This window comes from Colossoma macropomum, unplaced genomic scaffold, assembly GCF_904425465.1.
Source record: "Colossoma macropomum unplaced genomic scaffold, Colossoma_macropomum, whole genome shotgun sequence".
Lineage (NCBI taxonomy): Eukaryota > Metazoa > Chordata > Actinopteri > Characiformes > Serrasalmidae > Colossoma > Colossoma macropomum.
The window spans coordinates 27,473,903-27,487,029 of NW_023494786.1; the positions used below are offsets into that span (position 1 = coordinate 27,473,903).

Consider the following 13,127-nt stretch of genomic DNA (forward strand, 5'->3'; position numbering starts at 1 on the left):
AATAAGTTGCACTTAATGGTAGTTTTGACTGGAATTTGAATAAACGAAGGGAGCTCTCTGACTTTTGTGCAGTGCTCTCTCTACCAATGCAGACATATAAACATTTATAAAATGCTGCAATTGGGACGAGATCCATCTGGATTAACTTAACCGAAAGATGAAACATTTATTTCTGCTGTAAAATGAATAAAATGCAGACATTTTTCGCGCAGTAACCTCATGTTGCCTCACACTCTGCTCTGCTGAAGTACAATAAATATGTCATCAAATAGCCACTTGAAGTATTGGTCAAATCCAAACATCTGTCCAGTGATGATGACCTTTTTTAGGCAAATATCTGCTGATACTGATATGCATCCCTAGTTTAAATATTATATAACTGACACTTTTACCACGTTTTATGAAACCACACACTTCTGTGGAGAAATGTGTGTTTATGAAGCTAAATGCTACCTCATAACCAGCAGCATGCAGTTGCCAGCTCTGCAAACCAGACTCTATTTATGATTTATGAGACTCTGTTCCTAATCTGGTTTGAGGTAACAAATCCAGTGCAGTCTAAATCGGTTTTCTTCTGCACTGGATTGCTAGACAGCCGCCTGCACTGATGTAGTGGTGGTGTGTTAGTGTGTGTTGTGTTGGTATGAGCTGGTCAGACAAAGCAATGCTGCTGGAGTTTAACACATCAGTATCTCTGCAATGCTGAAAATGATCCACCACCCAAATAACACCTGCTCTGCGGTGGTCATATCGACCAGGGTTGCTTAGCACCAGTCTCACAGTTCACCTGCACTGCATTCTTTCATGTCTTGCCTGCCATCATTAGCTAATGATAAAGTCCTTCTGGGGCTAAAGCAGGTGCGTTAGAGCAGGAAAAACACAAAACTGTGCAGCACAGCCAGAATGAAGCAGCGAAGAGAGAAAACACAGATGCAGGTGTTGCTAACTATCCCAGTCTTGCATATCATTGCAGTCATATTAAAATCTTTAAATTCTGTAAACATTTCATGACATTTCACGGGTCTCAATACCAATACAATCTTTACATTAGCATACACTCTTAACAAATATGGTTCTTCAATGGTTCTTTAGTAAAGAACTAAATGATTAACTAAATTATTGCATGAATATTGGTGTTTTTTGCATCACAAAGGGTTCTTCAGATTGATTGAGAATGTGCTGTAGAAGGTTTTATTTAGAAACTTTTTGGTTCTATATAGCACCAAAACAATTACAGTAGAAGAACCCTTTTTGGTGCCATTTAGAATCCTCAAAAAGGTTCTATATAGAACCATCTCCATCAAAGTGGAGAATCCTTGAACCGTTTCATGATGCAAAGAACCCTTTAATCAGGCAAAGGATTCTTTAAGTGTTCATGGATCTACACAGAACCATTTTCTTGAACAAAGAACCCTCGAAAAACCTTCTTTTTTATGTGTGTAGAAGTTTTTACACTTACCAGTTTGGAGATCCACCTTTTCATCCAATATTTCCCCTGAAATCAAGAGGATTACTAGGTGGGTTTGTCCCCTTTTTGCTGCAATAACAGCTTGTACTTTCCTGGGAAGACTTAAAACTAGATGTTGGAACGTTGCTGTGAGGATTTGATTGCATTTGGCCTCAAAAGCGTTAGTGAGGTGAGTTACTGATGTGGATGATCAGTTCTGGATCACACCAACTCATTCCAAAGGTATTGGATGGCGCTCCATCACTCCAGAGAACACAGCTCCACCGCTCCACAGCCCAATGCTTGGGGGGCTTTCTGCCCCTCATGCTTGGCATTAGGTGACCTTTGGCTCATGTGCGTCTGCTTCAGAGCGCCCCATTCTATTGGTCAGTGCTTGAGATTATACCAGCTGTGTTATTGGCTGTATCAGAAATTAGCTCACTTATTAGGAGGAAAATCTGTTCAGCAAGGATAGAACACTGTTCTGTTCTCATGAAGATTTCTTTCATTTTGTCTAGTGTGATTCATGCATTCATAAACCACAAGAAGAAGATATTTTAGAAGATTTCTGGACTAAATAGGTGTAGGCAAGCGAAAGCTAGACGATAATAGGTAATGAACACACAAGATGGGTTGAAGAAGTCAAGAGTGAGCAGATGGTGTGGGTTGTTGTATTTGTGGTAGGACGGTAGGATACTGAGATATTATATAAAGAGTTTCAGATCCGATTTTTTTTTATACTGATCAATTTTATATCTCCTTTCACTGCCACCACATTGTGATGCAATATTTCGGCCACCCTAGTTCAAAGGGAATTTTCGATTTGTGCACAGAAGCAAATTCTGTTGACGCTATTATATCTACAAAAACAGCTTTGATACTCACGGAGTTGACTTTCATGAGGAAGTTTGTCAGCTTCTTGGACCTGAAGAGAAAGAAAAGAGGGGAGAGAGAGAACAGGCATTACTGGCTTAGCACAGTGTGCAAAAGGACCACGAAGTAAACAAAATATCCCACTCAGAAACCCTGCACACACCACGTCTGTTGACAAGCAAATCCCACACAGTGTTAAATGAAAGAGCTGCCTAACGACCGAATGTGGAAAAGCTACAGAAAAAAAAAAAAGAGATAGAGAAGAAGAAGAAGAAGAGCCACTGCAGACACTCGCGGGAGCATTCAGAGCTGTCGTCTGTAAACAAATTAAGAATCCCCAATATGAAAGTCTTTTCTCTCTGCATATGTTTGTCATTCAATTACATTTCTAAAATGCCAATAAGTGCAGAGAGGATTCTCCAGCTTGTTTGGCTTAATAAGCTGTGATTCACCATGTCATTAGTTCGCCTAATTGTGGGGTTTTAGAGCCTGGAGCGGCAGCCACCTCAGCCTGGAGTGCATCCCTCATTTAGGGCGTTAGGTCCTTTATTCCCCCACAAGAACTCTCGGCGTTGGCAGCCGACCGGGGTGGAAAGAGTAAATCAATCACACCTCAGCTTTCTGCCGCAAAACTCGGAAGGCACCGTCTCCTCCGGCACCCTGAGTTTCGAGCCTTTAGGGAAGGGAGTCGAGATCTGAAAGAGTCCCCGAGGTGCTCTTCGCTCCCCCTCCTCGGATCGTGCAGTATTAGCAGAGAACGAGGAGCGCGGAATAAGAGGGGGCTTTGATTTATGACTACCTCTCTGCTAACAATTACCGCGCTACCCCAGCTCTGAGCAAGCCCTTGGAGAGAACAATTTAAACAAGTCATATATCCACAGACGGGGTCAGACGTGGCACGTCATTACGGCTCTGGAGTGGGCGAAGCTGAATCACCGTCGGTGAGGTCATGAATCCAAGATGTTAGCATGCCAGGCCTGCTGCAGCCTTGAGGAGAGAGAGAACTATCTCTCTCTTCCTCTATTGATGCCCACGAGAGACCTGTGAATCCCAAAAAAGGCAGGAACATACAGTATCTTCCGACTCAAGTTATTGCCTCAGTTGTTTTGCTGCTAGCTGCTAGCGTTCAGATGTTCAGCAACATTTTCCACTTGCGTGGGTTATTTTTTTTCAGATTCTTCTATTTATGACATCATTAGACGAGGAACCTGTCACGAATCTGTTTGAGGATAACAGGAAGCAACGCAAGAGTGAGGAAGGCAGTGGCCCCAACTAATCTTCCACGTTCCGTGCGACAAGAATTTCACTAAGTGTTGTCACATTTTTTTGATCTGATCGGAATGAGAGGCAAATTTATGCATGGGCCAACGAGACCACATCAGACCTGATTTGATTCAGTGCCAAGGGTGGATAGCAGGCATTGACTTAATTAGGCTCACTAGCTTAAGTGAAGCCCATGGGTTTCTTTCCTCATCTTCACATATGCTCACAGATGCCAAGGCAAGGCCAGAGAACAGGCCACCACAAGAACAGCAGTCTGAATGTGAATCCAACGGAACAAAATAAGTCAGGTGTTTATACTCCTGGCATGGATCATCACTTTGTTACTCATGCAATAGATTGACTCTACTCAGTAATCTTCAGGGCATCAAAACATTCTATAGGTTCTCTCTGCTCAAAAAAGCATGTTGTGGATGTGTTGTGTAGCTGCCTGTTACCCGTCTACCTTGTATCTACACTCATTGCTATTTTATTGGATGCACCTACTACAAGCACTTTGTAGGTTTCCAATTGCTGGCTGTAGTCCATCTGTTGCTGTACAAATTGTCAGCCCTCCACCACCATGTCCATAAACATGAGAGACCACTACAGAGTCACTAATGACCAGATATTATTTAGGGGCAGATTTTTTAAAATCTCAGTGTCACTGCTTGGTTGAAAATAGTATGTCAACCAAACATATCCAGCCATCAGTGGTTGAAAATTACATATATATTACAATTTTACTTGCTGCCCACAGGACGCTGTTGGCTGGATATTTTTGGTTGGTGGACTATTCTCAGTCCAGCAGTGAAAACTCCTGCAGCACTGCTGTGTCTGATCCACTCAGACCAGCGCAACACACACTAACACACCACCACCACGTCAGTGTTACTGCAGTGCAGAGAATGATCCACCACCCAAATAGTACCTGCTCTGTGAGGTTCCATGGGGGTCCTGACCACTGAAGAACAGGGTAAAAGGGGGCTAACAAAGTATGCAGAGAAACAGATGGACTACAGTCTGTAACTGTAGAACTACAAAGTGCACCTATATAGTAAGTGGAGCTGACAAAATGGACAAGCGTAGAAACAAGGAGGTGGTCATAATGTTATGCCTGATCGGTGTATATATGTAAGGGACTGTGTCCAATGGTATCCAGAGTTGCAAGGCAAAAACCACTGCAAACCAAGGGGAACACAAAGAGAAAACAACTTGATGACAATTCTTTTTATAATAATTTTCTCTGGAGACAAAATTGGAACTTTCTGGAAGGCAGACGTCTCTTTACATTGGGCATAAAGTTAACACGGCATTTGATAACAAGAACATTATACCAACAGTGAATCATGGTGGTGGTAGTGTGATGGTGTGGGGATGCTTTACTACTTCAGGGCCTAGACGACTTGCCACAATTGATGGAACCATAATTACTGCTGTGTACTGAAAAATCCTGCAGGAGATTGTCTGGTCATCAGTCCATGATCTGAAGCTCAAGCTCAAGTCCATCTCCGAATGGCTCCAAGGCAACAAAATTACGGTTCTGGAATAGCTTAGCCAAAGTCTTGGCTTGAACCTAATTGAGATGCTGTGGAAGGACCTTGAATGGGCAATTCATGCTCAATGTGGCTAGATTAAAGCAATTTTGCAAAGAATGCATCCAAATTCCTCTACAGCGATGGGAAACACTGATTGCAGCTGTTGCTGCATAACCACGGGTGATGTAGGTGTTGCAGAAGTTTGTTTGATGTGACAAATATGCAAAAATAAGGTAAATCAGTAGTGGGTACATACTTTTAATAGCACTATATGCCTGTATTAAATATTTTATATTACATTTATATACACAGATATACTGAAACAACTGTATGAAAAATAAGCCACATCTCTCCTCCATGTAGCAAGAACTGTGGTCAGATGAAAAGTAAGCCTGCTGAAAGAACAACACAACAGTTTCCAAAACTGATTTTACAATGACATTTCCTCTTTTTTCTTCTTTCCCTCAGGCCTGTCCTGAACCTGAAACTACTACATAGAAAACAATCCCAAATCTATCCAGCCACTCTCCTCACCACAACACAAAAAGAGGAAAAAAAATAAAAATAAAAAAAAAAGAAGAGAGAGAGATCACAGTGCATGGTGACAGGTAACCAGGCAACAAGTGCAAAGGGAAAATGTCTATATACTTCACTGCTTCACTGTCCCTACAACGCAAGCGCCCAAACATGTACCAGCTAAAGCAATAATCTAGTCACTTCAGGGGAGCTGGGACGCACCGAGGCAGCCTGTAACCTCCCCCACCACTGCCTGCCCCGGTACGGCAGGGCTGCTCTGCTCTCTCTGTTTTATTCCAGTAGCCAGTGAAGCAAAGAAGACCTGGCATGAATCACACAGTGTCATACTGTATGGAGGCACTATAGTTCGGAGACCTCATGTCCTTCTGACAAGGAGGAACAATTTGTGTTTATGTGTCAGTGTTTCTCCTTCAGGGTGTAAAAAAATAATAATGACAATCTTATATATAATATAACGGAGAGAAACAAGCGGTGGTTTGGAGGACCCGCTTCTGACAACCTTGGACCATTACCAGGCAGAGAAAGCAGAAAAGTTCCAGAGTCAAAGCTGCTCTATTATAGAAACAAAACTCTCGCTCTGCAACAGCAGAGATGCAGCTGGATCACCCATAGAGAGAGCTGTAATATTCACTACCTACTGCTTACAACAAATTCTGCCTTAACCAATCAACGTCTTCTAATGGACCTCTAATGGAGGCAGCTCCATCAATATCAATGTCAGGAGATGCCAATAATGGGTGAAGTAATGGAGAAACTGCACTGCGTCTGATCCAATAGCTTTTAGAAAGAAGTTTGCTCAGATGTTTATTAACGTAAGCATTAGGAGAGGGCAATATGTTACTGTGATTATGATAAATTGTGTCACTACATGCATTTCTTAGTATATTATGAGCAACATCAGCACTTCTACACTGCAAAAAAAATAGTATCTTAACAAGGGAAAACTTCTTAAATGTAGTGAAGGTGTCAGATTAGTTTACATGTCTTGAGAAATAATGAGGACAATTTTGCTTTTTTCAGGAAATAATGCTTAAAAGAAGTAAAATGATTTGCCACTGGAACAAGACACTTTCATAAGATAACCCTGCTTAAAAACAAGTAAAGAATGCCTAGAAATAAGTAAAATAATCTTACAATATACTTACAACAGTCTCATAATGAGAAATATTAGATATATTGACTACATTTAAGATGTTTACACCCGCTAAGACATCGTTTTCTAGTGTAGAACACTAAGCAAATTCAACCATTACAAAAAAAGATTTAAACCAAATAAATAGAGCCTGTAAACAACAACGAAAACAACCACCCGGGTAAATGCATAATTTGCATACTTGGACGTAGCTGATTGAATGTCAGCTAATTCTGACCCTTTATCTTATACTATTCAGTTACTTTTACGAATTGTTTGATTAATATCTTGTTCCTTTTTCAATAGTTCAGCTTTATAAAAGTTATACTGCATTCAAAGTTTTTCATAGCCTTCTTAAACAAGGCATTGCTGTTTTGTCTATTCCAACTAATTTGCAAACCTTAAAAACAAAATATCATAATAGAAATAAATGTTAGTTGTTGTTATGCAGTATTCTGTGGTGAAGCATTGCACAACTCAGCCTCAACAGTCTGACAGAACTCACAGTTTTATTTTGTGTTTTTGGCCATCAATGTTCTCTACAATACTGCACCTGGTTTAAGGGGAGCCTGGCCACTTCTGATTTCTCCCATTGTATCAAGACTACAAAACAACAGAGGAAGTCCGGATGTGAATGGAGCTTCCTGCTTCCTCTCATTTTACAAATCGAAAGGATAAATTTCTTTGGAAATTTGGACAGTAAGCAGCTTTTGGGCAGTGAGACACTATCATTACTGCTACTGAGTGTTAATTGGTTGGTGAGCTGATCAGCTCATTGGCTATATAAAGCCATTGCTGCTCACTGATGTCATGAATGGACATGAAACGCTGTTAGAAGGTCTGAAAATAATAACAGCAGTGTTGAAATATGCTGTGAAATTATGCAGTTCTGACGAGCTCGGGAGCGCCCTCTAGCATCAGACAAATCTAGAAGACATTATTGAGTGGCAGTTCTCCTCATTAGAAGTTCTCTGCTTCATACATCACCCCCTGTGGCGTATATCACTCCTGATAAAACTGAAGCACCTTAGAAACATTCTGCTTTGCCGCTGTGCTGCCCGACGTCTGATATAAAACATCTCCCACAAGTTTATTTCGTTTTTATTAGCCTTTTTTTAACCCGAACCTCACACTGCGTGAGACTAACTGAACACATTAAACAGAATAATACATTTCCAGCACTTTCTATCAGCCAAATTCACAACAACAAGTAACATTATAAAGCTCTTTAATCGCCTTTTTAAATTTGTAAAGGAAAATCAGTTTCCCTTTTAAAGAACATGGATCAAGTCCTACATCAAAAGCATGAAACTTTCATGCAAATAGCTGGATTCTGCAAGTTGCCTGCAACATAATTTTGTTGCAACCTGACAGTTACACGAAGCACCTCAAAAACAAATTGCATGCAACACATTCAGTTACTCCACTAGATAGCCATATTAGAGGCTCATATTCTTTGGTACACTGTATCATTCATTCAATAAAGTCTTCTGCAAGGTGTAATTTACACCTTCGCAGCATTTTTAGTATCTTCGCAATGTTTTCCAGCTGCCCCTGCTGTTTTTTTAAACCTATATCAATCAATCTGTCAATTATCAATCTTTCTATAGTTCTTTACTATATATCTGAGGTTATGTTGTCTGTAGGTCAAGCCTTTAAAACTTTTTAGGCAGCCATTACAGTTATAGTCTACTTGATATTTCACTAATCCTGTCCTGCAAGAACAGCAAGTTCATTGCAGACTGTGTCTCCGTCTCCTCCACTGTAATCATTTTTATCCTTTGAATTCCAAATGAATCTAAGCTCTCTGTGAAATTAGGGGGCGACAAAAGAGGAGAAATCACGTAAATCACAATAACAGCTGGTCAAAGAAGAATAAAATGTGGCACATGCAGGCGTTTAAACAGCTGTTAGCATTAGCTGGCTAGTTACCACAGCTGGTCAGAGAGACATTATCTTCGCTAAACTCTCGTTTGTTATCACGGCTCAGGAAATGGACAGAATGAAAAACGGTAACACTTTCTATGAATGTCACCTTTGTAAGCATCTATAAACACATTCATAACATGTTATAATGCATTCATTAGACATTATAAACATGGCTATAAATATTTATAAAAATGCATTACACGTTATAGCCATGCTGATTATGCATTATGAATTGTTAACACAATAAATAAGTGCTGATCATAAATTATAAGAGCTCATAAGTCGTATTTGTCTGCTCTAAGTAAAGTGAAGCGTACTGTACTAAAGCCTCCTCCAGTGTTAAGAGTGAGGCTTCAAGTTGAAGTATTTACTGAAACACTAAAACATGAACAATAAAGCACATTACAGGCTTCAAATGTCAGAGTTTAAACTAGAGCTGCCATCAGTGTTTTACCCAATGTGGGAAAGGTAATGTACACCACCGTTAGCTTGGTATTTGTCTTTACTTTACACTCTCCAAGCTGGGACTGACTTCTTTGGCACTGACATTATAACATGTTATTAACACTATTTATAATGCATTATATTAACAATTCATAATGTATAATAAACATGGCTATGAAGTGTAATCCAGTGTAATTCATTTTTATAAATGTTTATAATCATGTTTATAATGCCGTATGAAGGCATTATAACATGTTATAAATGTGTTTATAGATGCTTACAAACGTGACATTCATAGAAAGTGTTACCTGGAAAACTACCAGCCGTGACCCAGTCGGAGAGTGGCTCTCCTTTTCAACTGTCCAATAAGCCTTCTTCTGTTTTCTTGCGCATTGATCCAGTGAAATCAACTGTTTGAAAGCATATTGTTTGACATAATCACATGACATGCTATCAGCATTTTGATTGGCTGTTTCATTTAACTTGCTTCATGTTAGGACTCCTGCCACTCTTGCAGCCAAATTTCAAAAGAGTTGCAAAGTGCTTTATATTGTGCATTTTGTTTCAAGTAGGTTTAAAACTAAAGTTGCATGAAAGTTTTATTACGTTAAGCCAGCCTAAGAGGCAACTGCCTATTTAGCACGATGAGTCATGGATAAATGTTGCTATGACCTTTTAGAAAATACCTGAGTGAACTTACCTGACTCATAAAACTGCAACACAGATCAACCAAAGTCAAAATAAATTGGCCAACAGCAGATCACATGTTTGGAGCAAATGCATCTCTATTGTTTAACTAATATTGTTGCCCATTTGGCATTGTGCATTCTGAGCTTAGACTTGTGTGCAGCTGCTCGGCCGTGGAAACCCATTTCATGAAGCTTTTAACATGCAGTTCTTTTGCTGATGCTGATGCTAGAGGCAAACTGGAACTCTTTAGTGAGTGATTCATCAGACGATAGGCACGGTTGGCCTCACCACTTTGTGGCTAAGCTGTTGATGCTTTCCATTTCACATCATTAGCACTTACAGGCAGAGGCAGATCTAGCAGGACAGAAATTTCAGTAACTGACTTGTGGCAGAGGTGACATCTTATGATAGAGCCGTGTTTAAAGTCACTGAGCTCATCAGTACGACTCATTCTACTGCCAGTGTTTGTCTATTAAGATTGTGCTTAATTTCATCCACCTGCTAGCAAGGAGTATGGCTGAAACACCTGAACTCAATAATTAGGAGGTGTGTCTCAATACGTTTGTCCATATAATGTGTATATTCCCCCCTAGAATGGTCAACCACACTTGAGACGAGTGGGGATTCATTTCAGTACACATATCTGAGGAATGGACTGTGGCCCTTTTCCTTGGTTTTAGTTCTTCTGGTCAATAACTCATAAGAACATAAGAAAACATTCTGTAGTTTTCTTGACATAACAATGAAAGTGCTTTTACAGTAATGGTGAAAAAAGCAACTTCAATAGAATTTCAGGACAGCACGACTGAGGCCTCTTTCTTGGCTGACAAAACTGTCAGCCACTACAACGGGCAATTCACCCACTGCTAAATTATTCAACGGATAACAGCACATGCGGCGACGCTCCTTGTCCATCTTCAGCCTTTAGTTTGAAAAATTGTTCTTTCTCTTTGAACCGCAGCATCTGCACTCATCTGCTTTCATCTTTAAAGTGTCCCATTCCTGTGACCCACCCTGCAAGACCACCAAACAAGAGACTGAGCACAAGATGACACAGCTCATTACTTTTGCAGCTTTGTGCTCTTCCCCATGGTTACAGCTGTTTCTCTGAGATGTGAAACAGACCACTTTTCTTTGAAATATTCCACACGCTTAGCACATGCAAGTTCTGGCATTCACTGATCAAACACAGGGAAAGGTATTGGCTGGCAACAGCCAGTGGCATTTGCTAGTGGCATTTGCTAGTTGCCTCCCATTATCCTTCGGCTAAACTAGCCACACGACGGAGCTTTGAAGTGAAAATGATTCATCTCGCAAGGACAAGGCTGCTGAAGATCACACATCAGGGTGTAATTGGGCCCCAGTTTAACATACGCGTCTTGTTCCGACGCTTCCGTCGGGGTTAAATCTTCTGAGGCGCTATTTTTGTTTTACTGGTTTCATAGTTTTCCCAGCTCGCTCCGCGCAGGCCGAGGCTGATCATGCGTCCCCCACCTCCACACCCCATCACATTTCTCTGGATATGAAAAGATCCCGGTACACCTACGGCGCTGGCGCTCCAGTGACCCGTCGAGTCTTATTAGCTCTCGGTTCCTGGAGCCATTTAGGAGATGTTCAGTGTTCTCGGCTGCCCACACATCGCGCCGCCGATGTGACGGGCTATTGAGAAAAGGGCTGACAGCAGAGGTCATGCAAGATTGAAAAGCTAGAGATGAAAAATGTGCCACGGTATATCATTCATGAGGTGTGGGTTGCGTTATAGGGCGAATTCGAGTAAAGTGGGACACTTTGCAAAAATTGGCCTTCTGGACCTTATTATAGCGCTAATCCACCTGCTTTTACATGATACCAATCTGAAAACTTTGGTGTACAGTGCTATACACAAAAAAGATGTTATACAATAAAGACGTCCGCCATCCTGTGTGGAGCAGACTGTGGAGAAACCAAGGCAGGCAATTGACAAGAGTTACCTTTACTGCACTGCAACAGCAGCCAGTAAAGCAAGAGCTACTAGCAGTTGGACAGTTGTTTTAATTTGAATGTGAGTGCAATGGCCGAACACTTCTCTGGAAAAGATGCAACAGCTCATTAAAACTAATCTGTTTAGTGAATTAAGTCTCATGTAAAACTCTCTGACATACAGTACTGTAAAAAAGTCAGAAATCTCTCTTTCAGAACAGCCATTAAGTACAAGTTATTCATTTTTCAGGGAAACGTTTTCAGTTCAATATTACAGTATTTAGTATGTCTATTCATTACCTTTATTACAACTTCCATCCATTTCAAGAGAGTCGCTTTCAGTTTTTCAGAAAAAAAATCTGCTGGGATGTTTTTCCCACTCTTCCAAAGTTCAGTCTTAGAAGCTGGTTGTATTTTCTGCTTCTCATGAGCAAAGTAATGCTTTAAACACATTCAATGATGCTGAGGTCTGGACTCAATCCAGTTTAGGTGTTCTGGTTAAGTTTCTTCTTTTGTATTCATCCCTTTTCTCAGTGAGGCTTCTTGACAGCTACACATCCTTTCAGACTCATAATGTTGAGTCGTCTTCTCACAGTGGACAGAATCAAGGATGGACAGATGCACCTGTGGATTTTTTCAGATCTCAAGAGTGGAGCTTGATTTTCTCCTCTCTCTCAAAGATGAAAGCTTTAAGTGCACTCTCAGAAAAAAAGGTGTTAAACTGTGACTGGGGTCATCTCAAGGGTACATCTTCAGTACCTTTAGTTAGGGAGTATAAATGTACCAAAATGCACTGCATGTTGGCTGGATATTTTTGGTTGGTGGACTATTCTCAGTCCAGCAGTGACACTGAGGTGTTTAAAAACTCCAGCAGCACTGCTGTGTCTGATCCACTCAGACCAGCACAACACAAACTAACACACCACCACCACGTCAGTGTTACTGCAGTGCTGAGAATGATCCACCACCCAAATAGTACCTGCTCTGTGAGGGTCCATGGAGGTCCTGACCACTGAAGAACAGGGTAAAAGAGGGCTAACAAAGTATGCAGAGAAACAGATGGACTACAGTCTGTAATTGTAGAACTACAAAGTGCACCTATATAGTAAGTGGAGCTGATAAAATGGACAATGAGCGTAGAAACAAGGAGGTGGTCATAATGTTATGCCTGATCTGTGTAGTTGCATAGTTGTACTGACTCAGCACATCCTGTCCTCTCTCCAGGCATGAAGTTATAAAAAGGTACAAATATGTATCTTTCTTCTGGGTAAAAAACATATTTAAGGTGCACAACTGGACCTTAAAACCACTGTTGTAC

At 40.8% G+C, this 13,127-nt stretch overlaps 1 protein-coding gene across 1 annotated transcript in view; it reads right to left on the reverse strand.

The window, feature by feature from the left end:
- Positions 1–13,127, reverse strand: part of b3glcta (beta 3-glucosyltransferase a) — a 212,894-nt gene that overhangs the window by 152,359 nt on the left and 47,408 nt on the right. Inside the window, exon 3 of the mRNA XM_036565255.1 lies at positions 2,333–2,372. Coding sequence (XP_036421148.1) covers positions 2,333–2,372 — 40 coding nt within the window. The remainder of the gene's footprint in view (positions 1–2,332; positions 2,373–13,127) is intronic.